This window comes from Strigops habroptila, chromosome 1, assembly GCF_004027225.2.
Source record: "Strigops habroptila isolate Jane chromosome 1, bStrHab1.2.pri, whole genome shotgun sequence".
Taxonomy (NCBI): domain Eukaryota; kingdom Metazoa; phylum Chordata; class Aves; order Psittaciformes; family Psittacidae; genus Strigops; species Strigops habroptila.
In genome coordinates, this window is record NC_044277.2 from 153193010 (window position 1) to 153206071 (window position 13062).

The 13062-nt window shown below is 47.3% G+C and overlaps 1 protein-coding gene across 4 annotated transcripts in view; it reads left to right on the forward strand.

Moving 5' to 3' along the window:
• The first annotated feature begins 417 nt into the window (after window positions 1-417).
• Window positions 418-13062, forward strand: part of SEPTIN7 (septin 7) — a 70865-nt gene continuing 58220 nt past the window's right edge. For 2 of the 4 annotated variants that reach the window (XM_030509574.2, XM_030509743.2), the window contains exons 1-2: window positions 418-929; window positions 3656-3657. In XM_030509574.2, coding sequence (XP_030365434.1) covers window positions 926-929; window positions 3656-3657 — 6 coding nt within the window. In that variant the 5' untranslated portion in view covers window positions 418-925. The remainder of the gene's footprint in view (window positions 930-3655; window positions 3658-13062) is intronic. The other 2 variants (XM_030509487.2, XM_030509656.2) reach the window with 1 other exon arrangement.

Sequence of the window (13062 nt, forward strand, 5' to 3'; positions counted from 1 at the left end):
AACTACCCCTTGGGTAGCGCCTTCCCCTCCCCGCCGCAGCGGCCGCCCGGCAGAGCCCACCCCGGTCAAAAGGCCGCTCACGGGGGACAGGAGCGGGGACACGAACGCCTCATTCAGGGGCGGACGCGGCGGAGCCCCCTCAGCCATACGGATACGGCGGGTGGAGGGTCCCCTCTCCCTCGGACCCCCACTCCAGCCGGCCACTCGCACGCCATATACGTGAGCGTGCACGCAGAAGGAGCGTAAGCCCCCGTAGCGCTCCCTGTGCTCCGCACGGCGCGCACTGCGTAGCGACGCTCTGAGAATAGCCCCATAGACAGGAGGAGGCATTGCAAGAGCCTCGCTCAGCCCCTCAGCGCCGGTGGCCATCTTTGTTCCGGGCACAGGAGGCGCCGCGGCGCTTTGGCGCTCCCCGAGCGTGCCCGGTTCAAACATGGCCGCCGAGCGGTGCCTTTTCTCTCTGTCAGGGAGCGCGACGAAATAACAGTCAGAGCCTGGGCTGGGCTGGGAGGGGCGAGGCGAGAGACGTGGGGGCCGCGGCGAGCCCCACGCCGAGCGCAGGGGCCGAGCCGGAAGCCGCCGCCGCCGCTGCGTGCTCGGGGAGGCGGGCAGGGAGCGTGTGAGGAGCGGGGCGGAGGCGGCGAGGGAGAAGGAGGAGCGGGGCGGGGGAGCCGCGCCAAGCCGAGCCGCTAAGTCCGTCCGTGCGTCCGTCCGTCCGCCGGAGCGGGCGCGCGTAGGCGCTGTGCGGAAGGGCCGCGGCCCGTCGGCGGAATCAGCGTAGGGGGCGTTGGAGAATCGCCGCGGCGGCCGGCGGGTTGGCTGGCGGGAGGCGCGCTCAGAGCGGGCGGACGGGCGGCGGGTAGGCAGCCGGGGCGAGGCGTCAGCAGCGGCAGCGACACCACCAGCACCGCCGCCGGCCAGCGCCATGGGTGAGTCTCCAGCCCGGGGCGGCCGTGACAGCGGCGAGACGGCGGGAGCCCGCGGGGGCTCCATGATGGGTGGGCTGAGAGGCAGCGCGGGAGGAGGGAGAAGGCGGAGGGGGGTGAGGGGGGAACGGAGCGGGGACCGGGAGACCCCCATCCCGGTGGCGGGGAGCAGCGGCCCCGCCGCGGGGCCCCCTCGTCCCTTTTGCCGCCCCCCGCCTTCCTCCTCCTCAGATGCGGCTCCAGCCCCCCCCCCCCCCCCCGCAGTCACTTCCTGCCTCGCCGAAATTGTATAATGCCTGCGCGGAGCTGGGGAGCCAGGCGGCGAGAATGCCGGAGATGTTTCTTCTCCCTCGCTTTCTCCCCTTCCCCCCCCATCCCATCCCCATCCCGATCCCTCCTCCCCCTTTTCTCCTTTTGCGCCCAAATTTGGGAGGGAGGAATTTGCTGCAGGAATTAAAGCAGCCTTCAAATATGCGGGGAGAGGAGCGGGTGGGACTGAAATCACGGCGCCGGGGGAGGAGGAAGGGGAAGGGGACGCGGGTGGGTGCGTGTGTGGCAGCGAGGGCCGAGGGCACCGCGGCGCTACCGAGATTTCTCGTTATTTTTCCTCCTCCTTTCATTTATTTCCCTCTTTTAAGGCTTTTTTTGAAGGGTTTTATGCCGCTCGGGGCCGGCTTTTATTGGCTGCTCGCCGCGGCCGGTCCTGCCCCTGCAGCGGCGGCGGGCCGGGAGCGGGAGCAGGGCCTCGGCCGGGAGCGTTTGAAACCAAACAAAGCCAAAAATGTTTAAAACAATTAAAATTGACCAATATTCCCCCCTTTCGGCTCCCCCCGGGACTCCGTGGGCAATGCTTTATGAGCAGTTTCTGTGTGAGCTCCTCGTTTGAGCGAGTCTTGCAAAAGGAATCGGAGGGTGACTGGGAAAAGGGGTGATTTATGGACGAAGGTTTTTAATGGGCAACCTAAGGCGAAGCAGCTCGGCTCATTTGAGCGTGAAGCCTTTGGCTTCGCGCTGAACCAGTTATGTGCAAATGTAGTTCTGTGAAAGACAACGTTCAGGAATCTTCTGCGTGCGGTTTGTGTGCCACCTCCTGCGGAGGAAAAATCACTGTCAGGAGCCCCCATTCACTGGATGTGTTTTCGTGGCCATTGGAATCTTCTCTCTGAGTGATAGTGGCGTTAGGTTCTGTTCAGTGAGAGGATTGCTTCCATGGGTAGAAGTACCTGTGGGGTTGGAACTGGATGATCTCTAAAGTGCCTTCCAACCCAAATCATTCGGTGGTAATATTGGAATCAATAGAAAAATCAGCTTGTGTGAATATGCAGGCTCAGCTCCTATGCAGGTTAGATGGGTCGCTGCTGTTTATCACAGCTAAAAGGTAGACCATACCTTCTTATGCAGGATTTTTTTGTAGTGGTAGCTTTGAAGTGCTGAGTAATAGTAATTTCTAACTAGAACTTTCACCGAGATATCCAACTAATATTTTTGTAAAGTATTTCTCCTTGGTGATTCTGTCTGCATCTGTTTTAAAGTTCTTGCTTGCTGAAATTGGAAATGGGGGAAGATGTGGTTTTGTGTAGTGTAACGTCTTTCCTTTGGTACCTGCTTAGTTTGTAACGTTGGTATCTTGTTTGCTCTGTGTCATTACTAGCATCTTGGGCTGGTGACTTGTGAACATGAGAGCATTATTTCACCCTGGCTTTGGATGACTGCATCTATCCATTGATTTATTTATTAAGCTGACATGTGACTAACAAAACCCGATAAATAGCAATTTTACTGAGAAGAGCAGTTTTCAGAAGACCCATTGCTTTAAAGGGCGGTTGCTGCCTTGTCTGTGTTGAAACCTGAATTGAAATGCAGGAACATCACCTGTTCTGCTTTTGCTACTATGGAAGGAAAGGCTGCTACTTAGTCATTTTGAAATTGAAGCCGGTGTGCCCAGAGCCCTGCATATCAGCCTGTGTGCTGATAGTAACTCCCAGCATTTCCGTCAGTGCAGCCACAAGGACAAGCGGCTGGTCTCTGTTAAAACGGTGCTTCAGATCTATGCTCAGTGTGATAAACAAAAGTGTCTTTGTGTGGATGTGGATACAAACTTGATTGTTTATCTTATGCAGAAGTAAAGGGTCAGATTTGTCATCTTTGTAAGCTAAAACACAATCGATTTTGGGTTGTTTTCGTGTAAAAATGTCTAAATGTGAACAGCGGAAATCTTTTTTGTTTAACTGGCTGGCAACTTCATGGTACTTTCATTACTTTCTTCCGTTGGTCAGGCTCATACTTCTTGTACTTTAATTATTCAATTCTAGGAGCTCAGTGTTGCAGCGGTGGTGTTTTTACTACTATCTTAAAAAGCCCCATTAAGACAACAAATAGTTATAAAATACAATGGCTACAGATACAAAAACTCATCTTAAACACAGAGTCAGTGGAGGAAAGTTTGCCTTGGAGAAGGTGTAGCAGCAGAGAGGTTTCTACTCGGAACTGCAGCGTGACATACATTTTTAGCTTTAATTTGTTGCCAGACTATTCACTTAACCCGTCTAGACCAGAGATGTGTATGTATGAGCGACGTTCTGTTTGCTGTAAGTTGGTGCTCTAGCTCCTGAAAGAAGGCAGTTAATTGCAAATGTGTTCTCTGTAATTAGAATGGCATTTAGTCACCAGTTAAGTAGTTTAGTTAAGTCTCATTTAAATTAGTGATTCAAATTTGGGGTAGTGTTAAGCTGTAGGCGGTCACAAACTATTCCCTAGGAGGGCTCGGGCATCCTGAACTGATGTTTGCAGAATAGATGTCTTGCAGAGGTGGGGATGGTGGCATAGGTGAGGTAAAGATGTTTCTCAACCGTGAGGGCGAGAAACTGGGTTCCCAGAAACCAAAGGCTTCCTGTTCACCTTGTCACAGTGAGTTTCATGTATGTGAGGGGTGAGTCAAATTGGACTTTCTTCCACCCCGCTTTAATGGTTGCGTCGCGATAGCTCTGTAGTGTCACCACGTAGCTGGTTTCTCTTTGTGTGTGTGGTATTTATTTGTTTTTTTTAATAGGAAATTGATCAATATTTACTGCCATAACTTGTAGTTTTGCCTTCTGCTTTAGTTTCATGCAGCTGCCCTGCAAAACCAGGTATTTGCTGCATTGCACGAACATGGCTGTGAAGCTGCTGTAAGGTGTATGACATGCTCTGTGTTACATTAAAAATAGAAGATGAACCTTGTTGTGATGTCCATCCTGGAGTTCCCTCCTGCAAAAGCCACTGAATCTTCTGCTTTTTGTGCATCAGTGCTGTTCCACGCTTCTAAATGTGCCTGCCAGAAACGTGCCAGTTGCATGCTGGTGCACTGCCCCATAGCTGTTCTTACAGCCACCTAGGGAGAATCTGTTCCTCAGTGGCTCTAGCTCTGTGTCTTGGTTTCAGAGGGCTGTTTGTGTGGCCATTGTCACGCCAGATTTCTACCATTCAATGCAATGATAGTTCAGAATGGGTTTGCAAATAATTTTGGAAGCAGTGTTGCAGAACAATAACACAATGGGTGTTACAATCAGAAGCACTTAAGCAACTGAGATAGAACTGAATTATTTTTCAGTAGCATGGAAGATAGAGAGGTTTTTTCTTTGTCGACATTGAAAATCACATCTCAAGATGTAGGGGGTTTGATTGCTTCCCCCGCCCCCCGTGTTACACACTTAACAGTTGCATGCCTTTTATTTGGTTGTTGGTTTTAACCTGCATAGTGAAGATATTAGGACTTAGAATCAGGGGGAGGATTGATTAAAACATGAGGGAGATTTCTCCCTCCTTTGACCCGCTGTAGTTTTAGGGGGGATCAATATGAAGATACAGCACTTGGTTTCGGTGTCAGCATTTTTAAAGCTGAGCTTTTTAAATGATTGCATCGTACAAAAGGTGCGAGACCTGGAGAAAGAAAGAATTACTTTAGACATGTCTTGCATTTGACCACAAAATTCACCAAGAGGTGACAGGGATTTTAGAAGCATGTTCTCAAGGGAGATAATATCGCATACGGAGGGTTTTTTTAGTGCTTTGGGATAAAGCATGGCAGGAGCAATGACCAGAAAAGGAGAAATGCCAACTAGATACATAAGGCATACTCTTTAGGGGTGTTAGTGAACATTGAACTACAGAGTAGCAGCTTATCAAATTCCAGTTGTCATCTTATATGTAGGAATCAGTCTGTCACACAGTAATGTCATTACAAAGAGACCTTTCTGAAGTCATCGGTGACAGAGTTTCTGGTGTGGCATTTGCCTGAAAAAGCGTCGTAGGTCGTGGCAGTTGATGCTGAGAAGGATGTCAGATGGCGTGAACGCTGGTGCTGGTGCCAGAGGTTGTCACTGCTTTGTGGGCAGGCAGCTTATGAGAAGAATAATGCATGAAATATTACCTCTTTTTATATCTCACACATTAAAAGACAATTAATGGAATGATTCAAATGGAACTTTAAATAAAAGTGAGGGGATCAAAACTGCCAAGAATGCTGAAGTTAATGTTAACAGAAAGCTTCAATCAAACCTTTCCCAGTGTTGGCCAGTTGGAGTGTTTTCATCTCATTTATGTGTAATTCTTTTCACAGCTTGCAGGAAACCTTAGTATGCCCAGCAGTATCCTGTCCTTTTCTTTTTATTCTCTCTTGGGAACCTTATAATCTGATTCCATAGCTTATGCTGGTATAACTGGGCTGCAGCTGAAAAATACTGCCTTGATTGTGGGGTTTTTTGCCTTCTACTTTGTGTTATCTCCAACTGGTATTGTTAGATGAGCTTGCTAATGTAATAGAAAGTTAACCTAATGGTAGAGTCGTTTTTAGCTGGATACATGAGCTAATCAGGCTTGTTCCTTAGCTGTATAGTTACCAGAACTGATAAGGAGGGAAGCCTGAGCTCAGCCCAGTGGCACAGTTTCTGGGTGAATATGTTGGCCAGCTGCTTGAAAGGAGGCAATTCTGCTCTCCCCTGCCTTGCAGCCGTGCCTCCAACCCAACAGTGAGTCAGTTCATGGAGCTCAACTCACAGGAACTGCCCGGTTTTTCTTCCTCAAGATTATTTTTCTTTCTATCAGTTGAGCTCCCTGAACCTTTCATATCATGGGATCACAGAAGCGTTGGCATGAAAAAAGACAGACAAGTATGCTCTCGGCAAGAGATGAAACTTCAGCCGAGCATTTCGGCAGTAGACAGGTATGTGCAGTCTTGGTTCAGTGCCTGTGTCAGACTGGTGTGACATGGCACTGCCACAAAGAGAAGCAAGCCTGATTTTGCTGTTCCCACCCAGACACTGAATCTTAATGTAGGCTGCAAGTTGTGGTAGTGTGCCCAAGGCAGCAGAGATACCTGGTAGTTGATCTAGTTGTGCAACTTATTTACTTCTACTCTGCCAGTGGTTAAGATAAGGAAAGAGGAAAACCCTATCCTGTTGGAGGAACTAATGCTAGTGGTTAAGAAGGTAGGACTCTCCCGTTGGTGCTGAGCTTGTGACTTAGCTGAGGGTAAGTACAAGTGGGCAGAGTTTGGTGGCTCTTGTTTCAGGTGCAGTCACTTACTCCCTGAGCACCAAATGGGTGAGGTGACTTGCTTTTTATTACCTGCTGCTGCAGCCTTACCTGTGATGTTCATGGTAATGCTAGTACTAGCATTAGGACTTTCCTGAGCGCTGTGCAAGCCCTGCCTAACGAGGGCTGCAGAAACCTGGCAGTGCAGAGGGTCTGGTAGTCCTGATTAGATCCTAACTGTGATACCTTAAGTTGAGATACCAGTTTTAGCTGACTTGTCAAAACCAAATCAGCTGTGAGGCATTGAAAGCTGTTGCTGGAGGAATGTAATTCTTCTGGAAGCTTTCTGATGGTAGAGATTTTTCTGGCTGTGCAGTCTTACCAGTACTTACTGTAGCTTTTTCAAACAAGAACGCAAAACTCAGAGTATATGACCCAAAATCTGAGTTCCAGATGCTGGCTTAGATGTAATTTAATGCTTTCAAGTTTGAGACAGTGAAAATTTCTAAAGCAGAACGAGGCCAAGCAACGTATCTTTTCCTTGCCCTGCTTCTAGAGACAGATGCTCCCTCATTGTAGTTAGTAAAGCTATCCTAACAAACCAAGAGATTGGAGATTAAATTAGTTTCCTTTTAGGAGGCTTTGCCAGATGGTGTGAAATCAAGGTCTGAGTAATCTCTTGATGATGGATAAAGGAGAGCCATCCTGTTGCCTTCTTCTGTGTTCTTTATTTCTTTAGCACTTAGTTGAGGGAGAACTTAGAGAGAACAGTCTGCAAACTGCTATGGTATTAGTTCCTGAAGCTCCTGGCGATCTTCCTACTGTGCCAAGTATTGACCTGGAGGGCTCTTCCTTGCAGTTTTGTGGGCATCTGCAATCCTGTAAGTTTTCAGAGCAATGGAAGGAACCTGCAGTTTGGAAGTGACAAGACTGAAATAAAGGGGAACAAGACAGTAAAGAGGCTGGGGCAGAAACCACAGGAAATGGTGGGTCAGTCTTTTTTCAGGGGTTGGAAAGTTGTGCACTGTGACTAGAAGGAATCTCCTTTTTAATCAGTTAAAGGGAAAATGTCTTAACATTACAAGTTCAAAACAGCACTGAAGACCAGCTGACTGAAAGGAGGAAAGAGTGGGGGTGATGAGCTCCCTGTACAAATTTGGCAAGAAAAGCTGGGAATTTCATCAGGGAGTTTTTCCTTACCGGCGGTTTCAAATTCAATTAGCAAGTTAGTTTTGGAGCTGGTTGGTGTTTGTTCCTTCATAGGTGTGTTACAAGGCCTCTGTAAAAGCTCTTTAAGCTTTGTTGTGCTCCAGTCCTAAAACAGTTGCAATTTTCAGCAGGTGAGTTCAAAATTCTATCAGTTCTGGGTATTTTATGCAGAACAAATGAAGTTATTTGAGTGTTAAGACCTTGGTAAAGAAGGGACACTGACATCTTGTTTGTCCAAATGTGTGCAAGAGCTGATTTTGGAGAAGACTTTGAAAGTGAATAAGACAGCGTTCCTCCAAAGAAGTGTTCGATGGATGGCCGTTAACCTGGTCGCTGCCTGAGTTTTACTTGGCTCCAGCCTTATGTCTCTGGTTTCTTGCCTAGCAAGATGCATGCAAGGCATCCAATGTCCCCATAGGTGATGGTGACGCTTCTATATGTTCAATTATTTGTCGCTGTGGGTAGCAGCAGCAATCCTGTTCTTCTGAATTGTTTCTGGTTGTGGATCTTGGCTGTCAAGCACCCTGATGTGGCAGGCAGCTATGGAGAGGATTTGACTCCCACTCTGAAACTGAGCAGGGCTAATCACGCAGGAGAGCTGTTCTGCTGCTATACATGCTGCACTGTGTAAGGCATGCTCGTCACAGCCAGCCTCCTTGCTGATGCCAGCAACAAAAGTACTTGGGAAGTTGAGAAACCAACCGATGTGGTGCTGTGGGTCACCGGGATGTTCGCTATTGAGCTGTGGCTTCATCCCTGCAGTTTTAGCTTTGTTACCCAGGGCCATTAGACCAGTGGTGTGCTGGGTGCTCTTGCATGGGTTGCCTTCCTCTGTGGAAAACATATGCAGTAAATACCAAGGTAAAGATGAATTCCTTGACATGGAACAAATGAAATCAAAACTTAGGGTTTGGAACTGCCAACTTATGCTACAGATGAGTGGTAATTGTAACAATTGTGTATTGTAACAGTCTTAATATTTAACCTGGATGATATGTTTTATCATCAGTATGGACCATTGTTTCATATCAGTTGCCATTGCAACATGTAGGAAAACAAGCTGGAATTTTACTTACTATCTTCTTATGCAGTAAATATAATGAGAGCTATCTTTCTGTGATATCTCTCTGGCTTAAAAATACAGACAATTAAACCCAATGCAGCCAGCCAGCTGTGTGTCAAACCAGTTCAGTTTAACACAGGGAGAGGTTTTTATTAGTTGGCATAATTCTTCAGAATAGCACCTGCATCATTTTGTTTTGCCTTCTTGGTCTCACAGGAGGTCTTTATATTCTAAATACAGAACAACTCAGGGCGGAAGTAGTTAAAAGTAAAATCCTTGAAGTATTAGTAATTTAAGAATATCCTTAAGGACCTTTCCTGGCCGTGTTTGATGAACCTTGGAGCAGAAGTATTGAAACAAAACTAAACATGATTTCAGAGTATGCTGAAAATTCAGGTTGTAATTAGAAGTCTTAACGTCTGTCTTTGATTGCCAATAAAATAAGCTGTCATGGGGGGAAATGAATGCTGGGGGAAAACACCTAAACTGCTTCAAATGATTACAAAAGTACATAAAATCTATAGGAGAAAAGAATTTGTAGAAGTGATGGCTTTGCATCCACTTGGGTGTTGGTTCAACAAAAACACAGTAACTTAACTTTGAACTGCCATTTTTTTTTCTTTTTCCCAACAAAAATAGGTTTTAAAATATTAGTTGGTAACAGCCTGTTAATGATCAGAGCCTCAAGATGTAGTTTATTTTTTCCCAAGAAGTTGCTTGCCCGAGGCACAAGGGCTGGTGCTTTCAGGAGTACTTGGGGTTCACTGTCCCGGGGGGCTAGTTTTCTGCAGCACAAAAATACAATAAAGCTTAAGAGACGAGTGACACGGACATGTCTCTTCAAACTGTAGCTCAAAATGTCTGTCGTGGTGAAACCTACAGAGCTTTTGAAGGCTTCTGTAAGTCACAGCATTGAGGTGTTCAGCAGAGGAACCAGTATAGGATAATAAGAGAATATCCAGAAAAACAGATGGCTTCCATATGGAAATGACTTGCATCCACCGTGCAGAAATGGATGGTAAAAACCCTTCATCCCAGTTATTTAAATGAGAATTCCTCATGTTAACAGAAGCAGCAGAGGTGAAGTACTGTAATTCCTTTCATGATTTTAAGGGGAACATGCTTCACTTAGAGTGTGTTGAACTTACTTGAGTATTTGTGCAGGAGTGATTCACCTCTCATTAGCATTTCTGCACCTACACGTTCCAGAAGTTTTTCTGGATCTGATAGTAGCCCTTTAGGCTAGAAATACTGTGTCTTGTATTGCCATCCTTACAGCTGCTTGGTGGGGAGACTGGGATGTAGTGTCCAGTGGCAAGTTCACTTCTGACGCTCTTCAAGGCATAGGACAGAAAGGAGTACAGAGTACACACCTGCACATGCCTTCCTTGGAATCCCTCAGTTGAAATGCTGCCAGCTGGATTGCAGGAATCTGCTCTTCCTGGCACGTTCTCTCCTGTGCTTGGGTAGATGTGAGATGCACTTCCTGTTGCTGCTGCTTCCCACAGAGACCTGGTGTGAGAGAAGGAGGGAATCGTGGAATCAACTAGGTTGGAAAAGACCTTTAAGATCATCGTAGTTTAAATTGAGTGGTACTTGGTACTTGAGTATTGGGAGTTTTAGGTAGTCCTGTGAGGAGCAGGGAGTTGGACTCAATTATCCTTATGGGTCCTTTCCAACTTGAGATACTCTGATCAAGTCCAGCCATTCCACCAGCACTGCCAAGGCCACCACTAAACCATGTCACTAGGGTCCTCATCTACATGGTTTTGGGTGCTTCCAGGGACGGTGACTCCAGCCCTGCCCTGGGCAGCCTGTTCCAATGCCTGAGCACCCTCTGGGGAAGGAATTGTTCCTCAGCTCCATCTAAACCTCCCCTGGTGCAGCTTGAGGTCGTTTCCTCTTGTCCCATCCCTTGTTCCTTGGGAGCAGAGACCAGCCCCCTCCTGGCTCCATCCTCCTGTCAGGCAGTTGTAGAGAGCGATACGGTCCCCCCTGAGCCTTCTCTTCTCCAGACTAAACCCCCCCAGGTCCCTCAGCCGTTCCTCATCACACTTGTGCTCCAGGCCCTGCACCAGCTCCGGTGCCCTTCTCTGGCCCCGCTCCAGCACCTCAATGTTTTGCTTGTAATCAGTGGGTTTGGGTTTGGTTTGTTTTTAATAGATAACCTATAAACTGTAATTTGTCACCACCTGCTGAGTCTTTGTGTTAACTGACCAATCTGTGTGCAAGTTCTGAAGGAAAATGCAATGCTAAGGTAAACCTCAAGGAACTGAAAGTAAATGTTGAACAGTAACATTTCCTTTAGATTGAAAGGAAATGGCAAAGGAACTAAAAGACACATTCCAGCATGATACTTTAATATGTTTCTTAATGCTATGTTTTATGGCTTCTTTCTACTCTGTTTCCAGTGCTAACTAAGACTCTTGAAATGGTCTTCAGGTTGAGGCACTAACCTGCTTTGTGGAGGAGTTCTGTTTCCTTAGAAATGGTTCTTTTCAAAACCATGGTTTATAGTTGACTTCCCAGGAGATGGAAGTAGTGTGAGTTAAAACTGCCTGAAAGTTCCTGCTGGTTTGGAATAAGCACTCAATGATAGCAAAATTGAAGGAAAGGACTTAAGAGGTTCGGTTAGAAGTGGTGATGGGCACACCAAGCAATGTGTAGTTGAGATGTGGATCTGCTGCTGTGCCTGAAACTAGTTTTGGCTGCTGTTTGGGTGACCTCTTTCTGTAAGCTTTCCTGTGTCCTTCTTGCTGTACTCATTTTGACTCCTACTTTCTGGAGTGGAAGGTAATCGGTCACTTCACTGTCAAATTTGATTTCGAGCGGGTTATTTCAGTTGGGTGCAAGTTGCTATGTGATGGTGGTTCGCATGATGCTGTCTGCACACAGACCAAGGCTGCTGCTTAAAGTCGGAATAAAGGCACCAGTGCACAAAAAGAACAAGAAGGTTTTAAAATTGTGCTATGAAGTTGAATTTAAAATGCACATGAAAAAGTTTGCTTTTTCTTCAAGGCATTGTCTAGCTAATTCTAGTGAGGGATGAACTCTTACATCAAAGTTGTCGATATGTGTGGCTGGCCTGAGTGTTCTGTAGAGTGAAGGCGGGTAGAATGCTTACTGTTGTATGTGTAAGTTAGACAGGTCTGCCTTCTCTGAAAAGCTCACTTCCTACCTGCTTTTTGTGCTGGTGCAGTCTCTGGTCATGTTTCCTGTGCAGACAGCAGCACATGGAACCTGTCCAGCAGTGTACTCTTCACTCTTAATGCCTGATTGTATTTACACTGAATTAAAGCATTTGTAGGTGAACTTATTTTTGTTTGTCCTCGTGACTTTAATACATTTGTAAAAGTCAGGTTATTACTATTCATAAAGAGGGGGAAAAAAATGCAGGTGAGGCCCTTCAATTTAACACATCCCACCATTTTTGGGTGGTTGTGGACTTGTTTGAGTGAGGCCAGAGGAGGCCCCGGAGCTGCTGCGAGGGCTGGAGCAGCTCTGCTCTGGAGCCAGGCTGAGAGAGCTGGGCTGGGGCAGCCTGGAGAAGAGAAGGCTCCTGAAGGGGACACCTTAGAGCAGCTCCAGTGCCTAAAGGGGCTGCAGGAAACCTGGAGAGGGGCTTTGGGCAAGGGCCCGTAGGGACAGGCCAAGGGGAATGGCTTTAACCTGCCCGAGGGGAGATTGAGGTGAGCTCTGAGGCAGAAGCTCTTCCCTGTGAGGGTGCTGAGGCGCTGGCACAGACTTTTCCCAGAGAAGCTGTGGCTGCCCCATCCCTGGCAGTGTTCAAGGCCAGGTTGGACGCAGGGGCTTGGAGCAACCTGCTCTAGTGGAAGGTGTCCCTGCCCGTGGCAGGGGGTTGGAACTGGAGGAGCTTTAAGGTCCTTTCCAACCCAAACCATCCTGTGATTTTCCTCTAGTTGTCTGCTTTCTTGCACTTCTTTGGCTGCTGTAAGAACTGCAGCACTGGCTGTGTGCAGCCCGTGCAGGGTTGTCTCAAGCATGCACTTCTGTACTGTACACTGGCTCTAAAGGTTGGCAAATTTAACAGTGAAGTTAAGGTTTGTTAGTGCGTCTGCTACATCCTGTGTTGTTCTTCAGCTTTTTGCTTTCCTTCTGACCACGCTGCCTGTAGCTCAACAGATGGTCTCTGCTGTCTGCTCTTTCTGATCTTTGTAGTTCAGAATCCTTTTGCTCTTAGACATCACATGTGTTTCAGCACTGTCTTTTAATCAACTAAATGATAGTGTCTGGCACAGGGAAGGAGAGAGTCTAAAGCTCCCTCTTTACCTGCGCTCACTCACTAGGCCCAGAGAGATTTTGAGGAACAGTTGAATTGAAAGTGCATTCACT